This window comes from Vidua macroura, chromosome 1 (genome assembly GCF_024509145.1).
Source record: "Vidua macroura isolate BioBank_ID:100142 chromosome 1, ASM2450914v1, whole genome shotgun sequence".
In the NCBI taxonomy this organism is placed as follows: domain Eukaryota; kingdom Metazoa; phylum Chordata; class Aves; order Passeriformes; family Viduidae; genus Vidua; species Vidua macroura.
This window is the reverse complement of record NC_071571.1, coordinates 52,161,724-52,176,477: the sequence shown is the minus strand read 5'-3', so window position 1 is coordinate 52,176,477 and position 14,754 is coordinate 52,161,724. Positions and strand designations below refer to the sequence as shown.

General features: G+C 41.7%; 1 protein-coding gene across 4 annotated transcripts in view; it reads left to right on the top strand.

The window, feature by feature from the left end:
• The window catches only part of BLVRA (biliverdin reductase A), a 29,977-nt gene extending 16,850 nt beyond the window's left edge, over positions 1-13,127 (top strand). For all 4 annotated transcript variants that reach the window (XM_053991741.1, XM_053991733.1, XM_053991756.1 and 1 more), the window contains 6 exons: positions 416-543; positions 2,250-2,369; positions 2,994-3,091; positions 4,434-4,541; positions 4,946-5,117; positions 9,887-13,127. In XM_053991741.1, coding sequence (XP_053847716.1) covers positions 425-543; positions 2,250-2,369; positions 2,994-3,091; positions 4,434-4,541; positions 4,946-5,117; positions 9,887-10,160 — 891 coding nt within the window. In that variant the 5' untranslated portion in view covers positions 416-424 and the 3' untranslated portion in view covers positions 10,161-13,127. The remainder of the gene's footprint in view (positions 1-415; positions 544-2,249; positions 2,370-2,993; positions 3,092-4,433; positions 4,542-4,945; positions 5,118-9,886) is intronic.
• The last annotated feature ends 1,627 nt before the right edge of the window (positions 13,128-14,754 follow it).

The following is a 14,754-nucleotide window of genomic DNA, read 5'->3' as shown; positions in this document are numbered from 1 at the left end:
ATGCTCAGGAAGTCAGCAGGGTTTATATAAAGTTCTGCTGGGTTTGCAGAACCTTTTGGCTCCTTTCCAGCTTGGAAGTGGCGATATAAATAGAAGAATATTTCACTTTTGAAGTCTGCTTTCTATTCACTGAGAGGAAGAACTTTGCTGGAGCTGTGATTTAATAGCTGTTAAATACAAATATCAAGACCAGTCCTATGACAGGCTGAACTGCTGGATCCCATTTCAATGGGATATGAGTGAGCACAGTAACCTATAGCATCACATCTTTGTTAGTTGGTTGCTGACACCTGAATAAGGTTTGGTGCTATGAAAGCAGGGTTCAAGAGTATCCATTCTCACACTTTCCCCCCAGTTGCGCTCATCCCTTTTACAAAAAAAAAAAAAAGGTTGCCTTTTTTTTTCTTTTGGACAGATTAGCAAAATGTTTGGGACAGTGGTGGTTGGAGTTGGAATTGCTGGTTTAGCACGAATCCGAGACTTGATGAATCCGATGCCTTCCAGCCCTTCTGAGCACCTGAAACTCTTTGGATTTGTATCCAGGTTAGAAATTTCATCTTAGCATGTCTAATATGTATATTGCAATGTTTTTTCTTTTTTTTCAAGCCAAAAAGGGAAAGTTTGTGCAAATATGCCTGTCCTTCTGAGTGGCAGCTCAGAAGTGAGCACAGAAAGCTTTGCAAGAGGGAACAAATAGGTTACCTTAGTGAGATATCTTTCAGAAATTACTAAAAGAAAAACTAATTTTTTCTTGCTGTTCTAAATGTTCTTGCTGTAGAATCTGTGTGATAAAAATAAGTTGTCTGACTGGAATTTCCTGTAGATTTAAGGTAGTGCAGACAATAATGATCTCATGTCTGCATGACACTTCTAGAAATGTTAAAAAAAAAGTTTTACAGAGTTTTAAAAAGTTATTTTGCAAAAACATGTTTTAATTCCCCCAATGCTCCAACTTCATAATAAAATTCTAGTATTTTTTTTAAACCAGGTATTGAACCTGTAGATATCTAAAAAAAATCTCATGATTTGCTACATGCAATACGGTTGCTTTTTATCCTTCTTATGCTTCTTAGAGAACAAGAGTTTTTCTCACTAGTTTGGAACTGTGGAAATTTAGTGTGGACCTTCCTCTGAGCATTCCTGCTGGACTGTCTGATCCATTACAGTGGAGCATAAAAGTTTGAAATAGTTAGGCAGTACCTTTAGTGGATCTCAGATTGTGAATGTGTTTTTCCAGCTATATTTAGATTGTACAGGGTTGTTTGAGACAGAAAGGACTGATCAGGTCACCCACTTTATCTTCCTGCTAAATACACTTTTGGTTCTCTGATGCCTCTGCCAGTGCTACAGGTAACCTTGAGGAGCACTGAAGATAGGGTTTCCGCCATTGTTTTGGTTGGTTTTTTTTGGTTTTTTTTGTTTTGTTTTGTTTTTGTTTGTTTGTTTGTTTGTTTGTTTTTTGTTTGTTTTTTTTTTTGAGAAGCAGTGCTATTGAAATTCATGATTCACAGCAATCTTCCTTGGATCCCCATCACACACAATCACCACCTGTCTTTGCTTTCAAGTCCTGCTTGTGACCTGCCTTCCTGCCCTGTCTTAACACTGTAGGGTGCCTGCTCCAGTCAGTAGTAATGCAAAGGGCTTTTGGAGGGATTGTGTGTTTTTCATTTTCAGCTGGAGCTGTGCTCAGCTTGCTGCCCAAGAGAGCTTTCCCCATAGCACTGACATGCTGTGTGTGTTGCAAGGTGAGGCATCATAGCCAAGCATCTCCTTTGTCCCTCTCCTGCTTGTCTGTACTTGCAGTTGTGTGCATCACTGCCACCTTGAGTGCTTTTGTCCACATTGTCCAGGATGGTGGGGAGAAGTTCTCCCATAGGAGCACTGGTCTCTTTCAAGTCACTCTTTCACAACATCTCTTTGGTAATGCTTATTAAAAACCGAAACACCAAAACCAAAAAGGACTTGACAGTTCAATAGCAGGCCAGTTTCTGGACTGATACCACCACCTGCACACTGGTCCATTTTTATTGGTTCTCTTCTCCATTCACTGTTGTCTGTAAGTGCTCATGCTCTTCCTGGATAAGAAATTGGTTATTATACCCTGGTTGAACTCTGTGGTCCATGGGAACAATTTTTAGGTACTGCCAGTACATGGACAGTGGTCCATGGGAGCAGTTTTTAAGTACTGCTACACAACGTATGGTTGGGAAAAATGGATCGTGACAGCTGTATTTATGCTGACTATACAGGAGAAGTTTTGGCCATATTAATGATGCTAAGCAGATTAGCCTGGAAGATGCTCTGGAAAGCAAAGACATTCATGCAGCCTTCATCAGCACAGAGAACAAAAGCCATGAAGAAACCATCAGGTATTTTGGGGGGGTTTCCCCTGCTCTTTTCCCCTTTTCCCCTGTATTTTAGAAGCACAGAGGAGTTATGTAAAGCTGTTGCAGGAGAAGATATGAACACTGAGGAAAGACTGCCAGACTAGAGGCCTGAAGTGAATGATAGTGAGTTCCCTAGAGACCAATAAGCCCTGGAAGAGAGTAGGATTTAAGATGCATTAATTTCCCAAGTAATTCCATTTCTGCACCTCTAGGCCTGTGTTTGATGGACAGGCAGCTTAAAACAGGATTTAAAGCCTTTCCTCACAGATTATATTGTGGAAGGGTAGTCCAGTGCCTCACTCCAACTGCTTACAAGTCTGTAAGTCATAAATTGCAGTGCTGAATGCTGTAGCATTTTAGCAACTTGTTACAGGTGAGTGAGGGAATTCTGTGGCAAAAGAAGCATTAAAACCCCGCTCCCCTGCTGTTTAAATGTGTGATGTAGCCACTACACCATCCTTCCTAGGAAAGTTGCCATTTATTTCTGTTACTCCATGTTGCGCATCTCTCCATGTGAAGCTGGCTGTGGGAATGAGAAGCAGCTTGCACGGTGAGAGAGGATTAGAATAATATTCTTTTTAATGGCTGACCTTTTATCCCTTTCAGAATGTTCTTGGAAGCTGGGAAACATGTCCTTGTTGAGTACCCCATGGCTTTGTCTGCTAAGGCAGCCCATGAGCTCTGGGAGATGGCTGAGCAGAAAGGTAACACATTTGTTCTCAAGAGTGTAAGCAGTCTTCCCTGTTGGGTCCGAACTCAAAGGCAAGTCTCCAGCCTACTTTTAGTCATCGCATGCAAGGGAGTATGACTGTCTCAGAGATGTGCCAGTCTAGGATGTAAGACTTGTGCCAACAGGGGAACAAACACACAAATGTCAGTGCTAAGAATAAGGTATGTTTGCCCTCACAAAACTCTAGCCTCTATTTGTGACGCTTAGAATGCAGTTAAAGAGGAAAAACTTTTGTCACTGTGATAGGAAAGCCCTTGATGAGTGCAGCTATCAGACTTGTGCAATTCCCTGTCAATTAAACTGTAGACAGCTCTCCTAGCTTCTAGCATTTGTGATGTGCTAGCCACACACAGCTGCTCATGCTACTGTAGGCCAGCAAGGCATCCCTGTCTGAAAGACAGTGTGTCTCTAAGCAAAATCTCTTTTTTTCCAGAAAGTGTGTGGTCCCATTCCAGTGGTGCAAAGGGATGAATGGGGCTGCAAGGGGAAGAGCAGTGCTGGGCAGAAGTGGAGTGCAAGTCATTTGCACAAGCTGCACTTTTGTACCACTGCTTCTTAAAGATCTCCTTTGTGACTTTTGTCCTGAAACACTGGAGGTGTAGGATTTCTGCTTTGCTGTTTCCCTGTACCAACACATTACTGCCTTGTTGATCACCAAATGGTTTCCCATTGAGCAGAATTTATGTCTCTTTTCTTGAAGTAGCAGCAGTTACTGTCAACAGCCTACAATGATTCTCCTGGAAATCTTCCAGAAAAACACATACTGAATGAAGGACACATTTAACTTGTATTGGATAACCTCTATTTCAAAGTAGCCCAATTAATTGCAATTGGAGGGAGATATTCCTTAAAAAATTGTTTCAGTCTGGGTCTGAGCATTATGGTTTTTTTTCCCCCTTCCTTTTTCTTTCCTACTACCCCGAGAGGAAAAATGCAGAACAAGGAAATGTGAGGGAAAAGAAGCCAAGAATTAATCCACCCGCTACTCTGAAGACTCATGTTTCAGCCTTAGCTGGGTACTGAGTTTCATTACAGAGTTTCTGTTAAACATAGTGGCTACTGTTCCTGCAGTCTCTGTATTTGTTGTCTCCTGAAAATCCTTAACCTAAATTGATGCTTCAGCTCAGGGCCCATGTTTCCATGTTTGATTTTCTTCCTGACATCACTTTGTGAGCCACGCATGAGTATTTCTGTGTGAGTTCACACTGGTGACTAGTGAAGCCTTTACTGTTTAGACATGACTTTGATTAACACAGAAAACTTATTTAATCTGTCCTGATGTTCTTGTGGTTTTGTTTTGGTTTTTTTAATGGCAGGTAAAGTACTCCATGTGGAGCACATTGAACTTCTTACTGAAGAGTATAAGCAGCTGAAAAAAGAGGTGGCTGGGAAAGACCTGGTGAAGGGAACTTTGCATTTCACAGGTCAGTAGCTCTGAAGAAATCAAAGTCCATCTGGATTTGCTCCCCAGGGATGCCAGTGCTTTCAGGCTTCATTCAGTCCTTTCACACAAGACTCTGTCTATAAACTGAGTAGAGACACAGGTACTGGTTCTGGATAATTCTCTTGTTGAATCCACATGCACCCTCCTGTCCTCTACATGTCCTGAAGGGTTTGTTGTATATGTACTTTGTGCAGCCCTTCCTTCCATAGCTCATCAACTGATCCATTTCGACATTAAATGTGTTTATTGACTTTCTTGCTCAGTCCATCCACTGACCTTTCTACACCCTGATCTTTAAGCCTGCAACACTGCAGTTTCTTAATTCTTTCCTATGCAGAAGGCATTATTCTATTTCCTGTTTCTCAAGAGTTTCTATTCCACCAGGTAGTGTCCTTGATGAAAACAAATCAGGATTCCCAGCTTTCAGTGGAATTGCCCGTCTGACATGGCTAATTGACCTCTTTGGAGACCTCACTGTTATCTCTGCCACCAGAGAGAAGCAGAAGGATAAGAATTATTCCAGAATGACTGTTCACTTTCAGACAGCAAACAAGAAGTGAGTAATGTCTATGGCAGGATATGAGCCAGGCTCCTCGTCATCTGCAGGACTTTTGCCTGCAGGAGTTCTGCATTCTCTTCTCCTCTTGTGGAAACAGAATGGGTGGAGGCTAGCATGAAAGTGTGCATGTCTTTTAAAGATGCATTTTATAATATTGAGTTTTATCTCTCTTTTATTATGCAGTGACAATATCCTTCCTATCAACTAGGATATTTTTAATAGCCTTGCTAAAAATTGGTATATCATAACTATCAACTAAGTCCCCAGTATTTCATTGTGTTGCTTGACTACTCAGCTTGGTCCAGAGAATGGTGGAAACTCTCAGGTTTGGTCATTCTGGGCCAATCTGTGCAAAGTTCACGTCCTTTCAAATAAGTTGAAGTTACTTACAACAGTTTAAAGCAAGCAGATACAATTTGAGAATTATCTGATATGAAAAAGTAGAAAGAAATTATTCAATGGTGATGGAACTCCATGTTCTTTTTTTTTTCTTTTTTTGATTGCAGATATGCCGATAGACCTCTTAAAAAGCCAAAACCTAACCCAGGGTTTTAGATAAATGTGTAGTTAAAGTAGTAACCTGAAGGACTAGCTATTTGGGGAGTGAATAATCAGGGCTCCTTTAAACTCTTAATTTCACCACAGGTCTGCTTAAGCATTTCAGCAGCTGCTCTACAAACCCCATTGCAGTTTATCATGGGATTATCATCTTGTCTTAGCAATCTTCCTCTCTCTTTAAATAAAACAGCATTTCCAATTCCTTTTAAAATGCAGTTGTGAGAGGACAGAACTCTGTATACAAGCTCTGTTTACCCTCTTAGCAATTTGCTAGGAACATAAGTAGCTGTAAAGATCTAGATAGGGTGATATTTTGAACTAATTCCAGCAGATGGAACTAGTGGGTGGTTTAAACATTTCCCTAGCTGTCCTGTCTCCTGGATAGTCCTTAGCTGCAATTTATGATATTTGCTGGATACAGAACTGGTTCTGGATTACTTTTTTTTCCCTGCTCCTCAGCACTTACTGATATTTGCTTCTCTTGGCCACTACTATTTGTATGGATCAATGTTTTCTTACCATAAGTATTTTAATAACTTTGGGGACAGTCACTGTTATGCCTCTGGGATAATTTGGGTTGGGTGAAAAATAACATAGCGTTCCTGTATTGTGTTCGGTGCTGGGGCCATATTTCCTGCTGACCTTCCCCACTGACGTCAGGGGAGTTACTGCAGTAGAGAATTTGGCCCGCTCTCTGTCAAGTGAAGTTATGGCCCAGCAGTAATTGTGGTGGTGTTACAGATCTAATTTGCCCAACCTTTATTTTGCTGAAGGATGGGGAAAGGTCTGTACCTTTCATGAGAGCTATCCCATCCTTTTTTGAAAGACATGAATACAGTAACCTTGAGAAATCAGGTTAATTCATCCTATTTTCTGCCTTGGAAAATACAGCAGGTGCAGAATGCAGGAGCCTGTGTTCTGCTTGTTAAGCAGGGATTTGTGTAAAGGGTATAGTCTGTCTCCACTGCACAGCCCATCCTTGCTGCTTGTCTGGCTCTGGGTGGATTTTGGAGGTGTGTTAATGCCTGCACCCAGCGATTTGAAGGGATGACCTCTGCCTCTGTTGTGTGTCCAAGACAGCTGAGCTGACAGCCTCTCTGTGATACAGCATTGAGCAATCCAGGAAGAGCCAAACCTCTACTGACAGCACATCTAGTTTGGGACTGCAGTTCCTGTCCCAGAATTACAGAGCTTGGATTCAGTAAATGTCAGAAATCAATTTTTAGTGCAAGCTGGAGAGATAATGATTTGGGCAGCATTTCTTATAATGTTAACTAGGGATAGGGTCCAATTGCCTAATTCTCATGCAGGCTAAGGGAGCCTCTTGTTGATCTAATGATAAATTTAAAATATTGGCATTTTCAAATAGTTAAAAGGAAAATGTTTAAAAGAAGTTGAAGATATTTCCTAAACATGTACTGACAAGAAACATTTGAAGTTATGTTTTTATGGAGAGCTAAGCTTACAGAGTCTAATAAAATACCTTCAAATTGAACATTCATAGAAAATGATGTAATAGATGCTTTCTGCAGAAGTCGCTGCATGAAATTTTAAGCTGAGTGGATGCAGAATTCTTTCAAGCATGAAACCAGCTTAATTCTTCTGGCAGTAAAAAGAATGTTTGCTTCATACTAGTTTGTTGAGCTATAGCAGTCCAGCGAGGTCTGCTCATTATTTGAGGAAAAAGGGAAACGGGAAAGCAAAAAGTCTTTTTCAATGTAGCTGAGAAAATGCTATCAGTTTACAATTTGGAAAGACAAAATGGCCATAGAAAGTCAGGGTGTTTTCTTCACTGCAGACTGTTTGCTTTGCAAACAGTCAGTATAAAGGTGGTTTGTTAGTGCTTGATTAAATTTTCTTTTTCTTTAACTACCCAACATATATAACCCGGCTCTATTCAGACATCAAAAACGTTGGATTTGTTGCTTGTAAGTAACTCTACTAACACTTCTAAATAACTAAATGTATCTGTAGGTAGATAATATTTTGATACAAATTTTTAATAAAAGTGGGTAAATTGTCTGTTTACCCAAAAAAAGCTACAGCCCTTCACATTTTTCTGACATAAAATACAAATCTGTTTCTTAAGCTACAAAACTGCTTAAATAATGTGTGGGCTTACAACATACTTATAGCAAAACAAGAGGCTTATTTCAGAGTAGAAGTTGTTGTTAATTAAAAATGAGTACATTTTGCTTACCAATCAAGTAGAATCAACCTCTCTTTGGGAACATGACTAAAAATCCAATTGCAGAAGAAGATAAATCTATTAGTAAATCCAACATTTTCCTACTCACTGATCTAAATCAGTCATTCTAATAACTTTGATTAAATTCTTCCCGCTCCGCATGTTTGTGTTTCTGGCTCAGTGGCTTCCCAAGCTAGAGCAGAAGGCATACACTTGAGCCTGATCACTGGTGTGCATGTGCTATAGATCACCCCAGGGAGGTGATCCTGCATTGATAGGGCCTGTTCCAGATCATACCAAGAGCTCCTTGCTACTACATGATGGAAATCTTTGCCTGTGCCTGCTCAGTGGTTTCTTCATGCCTACCCACCTGAGATAAAGCAGCTTTGAGTAACAGTGGCCTCAACCCTCTCTGACTCTTTACTATCATAGGAATATAAAACCAGCTCTGTCAAGTCAGAGCAAAGCCCAGCTTGCTTAGCAGCCCGCCTCTGACCCAGATCAACAGCCTTTACCTCAGGGAAGTAGGATGGGAACATGGAAAACACTGAGCAATATAGCCCCTAAACACCCTTCTGGCTCTGGGACTTCCTAAAACACATGGTGCCTTTGCATTTATTAGTCCTCTGAGATTTTTTTTTGGTGCATTTTTGCGGGCTGTGATTTGGATATTTTTTCCCCCTCCAGTTGTTTCATTCTGTTCAATCAGGTTCATCTGGCCATGCTTAATTTGTAAGGGAAGTGGTGAAGATGTATAAGTACTGGTGAGCAAAGAATAATTGATACAATGATGTAAATATAGAAACTGAATCCTAGAGCGTAAAAGATGAAAGGTGCAGAAACATTAAGCTGAGCACTCTGCAGAATGTGTTCAGGGCAGATTGATAAGGACTTTCTTTCCAGATCTAATGATACTGAAGATTTCATGGGCAGAACTTGGAGACAGAATTTATTCTTCCAGGCTATTGATGCCTTCATAATTTGTGAGTGGTAGGCTAAAGTAGGCCATAAAGGACTGTGGAAGGGCTATCAATAACCAAGTAAGAAAAATAATGTGCATCCTCTAAACACAGGCAGTAGTGAGTGCTGATGAATGAGCTGCAGAAAGGCAATGGTACGGTTCAGGCAGTTGACAAAAGACCAGGAAGGGAGCATTGTGACTGTGGCTGATGTTGAGGGCCATTCCTCAAAGGCATTGCAGTGTTGGGTCAAGGACTCTGTTAAGACCCCTGAAGTGGCACAGCATGTCCCATGGCTCCTTTCCCCTGAGCCAAGATGGAAGTTGGGAAAGAAGGTGTGAGCTATGTAGGTCAGTGGCCTATTCCCCAGCCTTTATTTGGAGACTGTGCTATCCTGTTGGCGTAAGACAGGACTCTGCTCTGATTAAGAAAGCCCTTATTAAGAGTCTGTGTAGGTATAATTTTTAGCATCAGCACAGTGTTCCCAGTGATGAGAACGAAACATTTTGAAAGTTCAGAGTATGGACACTTGTGTCTGTGTCAGTGAATTTGTTCACTGGGGTTCAGCTCGCACAGTAGCACCTGGGTCATGATTATGTACCTGTGTGACTTAAATCTATTCTTGCTGGAGGAATGACTAGACATTGAGGGCCTTTTGAGTTTAGCTGTGACTGAATTTTGTACAAAATTTTTGGACATTTAACTGCACTTTCCATCCAAGTCCACAAACAACCCACAAACTTACCTCTTCCTTATGACGTGGCTTGATGTTGCTTGCTTCACATTGTGCATAGGGAAAACAAAGCTGGACAGAGCTTAGATGGTGTGCTGAAAGTTATGGCATGAAACAGTGGCAGAGTTAAAACTATTACCTGCTGTTGAGCTCTATAACCACAAGGCATGTTGGTCAGGACGCATTGCCTAAATGTGCAATAATTGATATTCAAAAATGGTGCCTTTATTAGAGCATTTTCTGCAAATACTGAGAAAACAACTCAAACAAATTAGAATTGTTGATTCAATTTCTTAATTAATACTTTTTTTCTGCTCCTTCACACTAGACCCTTGACTTGGATTGAAGAAAGGGGACCAGGGATGAGACGTGAAAAGAAAATCAACTTCTGTTTCACAAGTGGTTGCCTGGAGAACTTCCCTGAAGCCCCAAGGTCTTCTGTGGGCCTTTTCATGCAGGATCAGAACCTCTTTGCCAAGAAACTGCTGGGCCAGGTCTCCAAGGAGGAGCTGGCTGCTGAGAAATGGCGAATTTTGCGGTGTCTTGACCTTGCTGAGATGATCCAACAGTACTGTGAAGAGCCAGAGAAAATCTATTCCTGAGACTGCTCTTAAGGAAGGAAGAACATGGCAGACAGAAAAGCTGTAGGGCTAGAAGTCTCTGTTGTCATCAAGCAGTTGCTATTTCTGTTTCATTGCCTTCTTTTTGACTACTTGTGATTCTTGGGCTCACTAGGTGTTCTGGGAGAGTCCGGGCTATACCCTGTGCCTTCTGGTTTGCACCAGACCAAAGCAGTTCCCCTGCTCTGATGCATCCCTGTTCTTTCAGGTAGTTAGGAGCCTAGCAGCAACCAGCTTTCCTGTGATTCAGCTGGGAATATCCCTGACAGTAGATCCTGCAGGACTGTAAATACTATATATAATTCTCTCTCTCAAGGTCTGTCCCCCCATTCCAGATATGTCTGGAAATGAATGTGTCTCAGTAGTATTCCTGTACTATTTTCTAGACTGAAGTTCCAGTTCAGTTTTCCACCTCTTTACTTGAAATACTGAACTTGTGCCACCACAGTCTCGACCTTTTCTTCGAATTGCCCTGAATTGTTCTGTGTGTTTGGTCTAATTAGTAGTCTTGCCTGTTAGGAATTGGGGGGGGGGGGGGGGGGGTGGTTTGTGTGGTTTTTTGCTTTTTTTGGGTATGGCTGGTTTTCACACTGGAGGTCAGCTATCGTCAAATTAAATCTGTATTGGTATCAAACCAGAATAGAAGAAGAGTCTTGTCTCTTGATGGAGAGATGTTGATTTCATTCAATTTCTCTGGTGCCCTGTGCCAACACAGAAATCCTTTCCCAGCAGAGATGAGAAACATGCATTGAACTAATGCATTACTGAACCTAAATATTTTTGGTTCTGTACTGGAAGCAGCATATTATTCTCCTTCATTTGTGTTCTAATTCGGCATGGGAGTGGATCATAGCAAAAATAATAAATATCTTGCATTTAAGAAAAGAATATCACTAATGCACTTCTAGAGACAGAGAAATTCATTAGGAATAGTGATAAATTTAGAATAGTATTGTAGAAAACAACAATTTGCAAATATATCCATGTGTTTATGTCGTGGTTCAACCCCAGCTGGCAACTAAGCACCAGGCAGCTGCTTGCTTATTGTACCTCAGTGGGATGGGGGAGAGAATAATAAAGGTAATAGTGAGGGAGAAAAAAGGTGGGTTGAGATAATGACAGTTTAACAGATAAAGCAAAAGCTGCACGTGCAAGCAGAGCAAAACAGGGAGTTCATTCACACTGATGGGCAAGCAGGTGTTCAGCCACTCCCAGGAAATCAGAGCTGCATCACCCACGACAGCTACTTGGGAAAACAAGTGCCATCACTCTGAATGTCCCGCCCTTCATTCTCCTTCCCCAGCTTTATATGCCATATGGTATGGAATATTGCTTTGTGGTCAGCTGTCCTGGCTGTGTCCACTCCCAAATTCTTGTGCCCCCCCAACCTACTTGCTGGTAGGATGGGGTGAGAGCAAGATAGGCCTTGAGGCTGTGCAAATACAACTTAGCAATAAGTAAAATATCCCTGTGTTATCAACACTGTTTCCAGCAAAATCCAAAACACAGCCCCATATTAGCTACTCTGAATCAAATTAACTCTACCCCAGCCAAAACCAGCCCAGGTTACAGCAAAAGACACCTGTGGGAATGGATCTTTAGCATTTTTACTGTAGTCACAGGCTCACATATGAAAACATTATCACTTCCCTAAAGAAGCATTTTAGTTTTAGAAGCCTAAGCACTGCACATTGCTATTAACAATTCCTCTGGTTGCCTTTTACTTTCTAATTACAGCATCTGCTGATGCTGTATTAATATAGAAGCCAACTTCAGTGTGTGCAATTGTTCTTTCAAACCAAAGCAATCTCTTTTTTTTTCTTTTTTTTTCTATTTTATCATATAGGCAAATTTTTAATTAGGGAGCATATAATGTTGTGAATGTATACATAATTGCAGCCAGTCATTATTGACAGTTACAAGTCTTCCTTTGGGTAAATGTTCCTTCAGGAGCTGGATACAATTCACTCTGCTGGAAACAAGAAAGAAAAGTGTGTACAATTTTCTTCCAAATCAGTCGGATTTTAGCAGTGACTGGAGCTTGATGTGTGAATGAGTTCTGCATGTGACATTTGTTTAAATCTACCCTATCTGTGAAAATCAGTTAAAATTCTCCTCTGGCCTTCAGTGGATTGAGACCCATGTGAACTGGCAGCAGATTTCTGCAGGCAGATCCTGTGCTTGTCCACCCAAATGGATACCTTACCGAGCATTCACAGGGATTTCTGTGCCACTGTGTTGGACATGGCGTGGGCAGATCTGATGCTCTGTGAGGGGGAAAAGTGGATTTTTGGCAAAACACAAACAGTCCATCTGGAATTAGAATGAATAAGAATCTCCTCTGTGTGTCTGCTAGGTATGACAGCCAGTGAAAGTTCCTGTTCCTTGACGAACTGCTGATCTGTGAATATGGGGTGAATGCCACTTGCTTACATGCTGACTCATAATGGGTAGCTGGGGAGAGAGGGAAAAAGGAAAGGAGATTCACACATCTCTAGGCAGCAGAATTAGTGAGCACATCTCCCTGAGCATGCTTTTCAATTGCTGGTGGGAGCAGTATTTCCCTACGAAACAAATCCATGTGAGCTGTGTAGAGCAGCAGTATAATATTGTGCAGTGAATTGTCCTCTGGAGAAGCTTGCTTCTACAGAGAGCACCTGGGGAAATTAGCTGGTTAATTTGAGCTAGGGAAGGCAGATGCCTAGAGCTTGGATATCCCACACTCTCCTTCATTCCCCTCCCATTCCTTCCAGCTGACCTGCTTACCTACTACTGTCTCCTGCTCCTGGGAGCCTGCATCATCTAAATGGCTTTTCCTTCTGCCCTGTGAATTTGCCAAGGTACCATGGGTGTTTGTATATGGGAGCTACTGGATGTCTAGTTCCAAATGTATGTATTGTTCAACTAGGCGTCAAACTCACCAATAAAATACTGGGGCTCGTAATCATTTTTTGTTGCGTTTGTCCTTTATTAGCAGTTCCCATTGCCTGTGCTGAAAGTGGCTCTGGTGCAATAGTTTTTTTTCCCTTTTCACTCCTCGAGGTCTATGAAATCCTGCCAGAGTCTATAGGCTGTGATAATACCCTAAAGACCTCAGCTGCCTCCTTCTCCTGTTTCAAAGTTCTGAATACAGCTGTGGTAGGATTCGTGACTTTACCTCACCTCATGAGCTCTCTCACAAAATTCCTGAACCCAGGCTTTTTTAGAGATACAGAGGTATGGAAATGCAAGTATAAGATGTGACATGAGGAATTATTATATTTTGTTCTTTAGATGTAGCTGATTTTCTATTCATTCTGCTGGAAATTAGCCTGCTCCTGTGGAACACTCCAGGAATTCCTCTGCAGGAACCTAACTGCCTGATGCTATGAATTTTCCTGGAAAGTGCTATGGTACACAATGCTCCCATGTGGAGGAGAGATGTTCCTTTCCTGACAGAGGCTGGAGATTGACTCTGGCAGATGAGAGGTGTGGTATCGCTAACTGCAGCAAGCTAGCTGAAACCTGGAAAAAGTGGTTTGATCCAAAGCCCTTCTCAGAGAGCTAGAGGTCATGGGAATGGAAAATTTCCAAAAAGCAAAGAAACTAGATATTGGTATGAGGAGCTGGAAAGCTGTGCGATAACTTCTGGCTAAGATGGAGAGATGCCTATCATTCTGGGATCGACCTGAGAGCTTGTTCTGTGGGTCCTGGGAACAGGGTCTGAATTACCTTTGTGATTATTTAGGGCTATCAGGAACAGTATGGGAACATGGGAGGTGGGATAAGGGGGAAGGCAAAGACTACCAGGGGACCCCACAGGAGCTCATTATTTATGAGGATGTCATTGGAACCTTCCCCCAAGCAGATCAGAGAGACAAGGAAGGGGGAAGGCAAGGGCTGGCAGCTGTGCAGACTGGGGCTGTTTTTCAAATGGTCCTACTGCATCAAAACCAGCTTTTAAAAATGAATAGCATGTTCAGAATGGCATCTGAGTAAAACTGCAGGGCTGAGTTGGGATTGCAGCTCCTCCAGCAGTTTGTAGAGGGGTCACGATGTTAAAGACTGAACTGTACATCGATTTTCAGCTGTCATTCAAGATGTTTGATTCCTTCAGGTTGGCAGTATGATTCAGGGCCTTGGACATCTTCACAGTTTGCCAGTGAGTGGTGCACCAAAGGGCAACTGGCAGCACTCTGTGCTGATGTAGTTCATGCAGTAGCACTTACTGCTCCTCGAGGCATGTGATGTGCTCTGTGCAACAGTAATAAAACACAACACCAGGAAGCTAAGGATCTCCAGTAAAATAACTCCATGTTTTTTGACAGGGATAGAGAGATATTTGGTTAGCCTTAAGTGATATAAGCTGCTATTTGTAGAGGCTGAATTAAATAAGGTTACAGGACTCTGTTGAGAAACCCATCAGAATTTTTGTTTAAAGAAGGGATGTAGCAGAGGTATTATCAGTAGCAGACTTCATCCCTAATCCAGAAGAACCAAGCCCTGAGATGGGAAGACAGAAGATGTCCATGCAGTACAATTTGATTCAATACAAAACACTGGAGCCAGCTCTGGTTGAGCTACCTCTGTTACCACA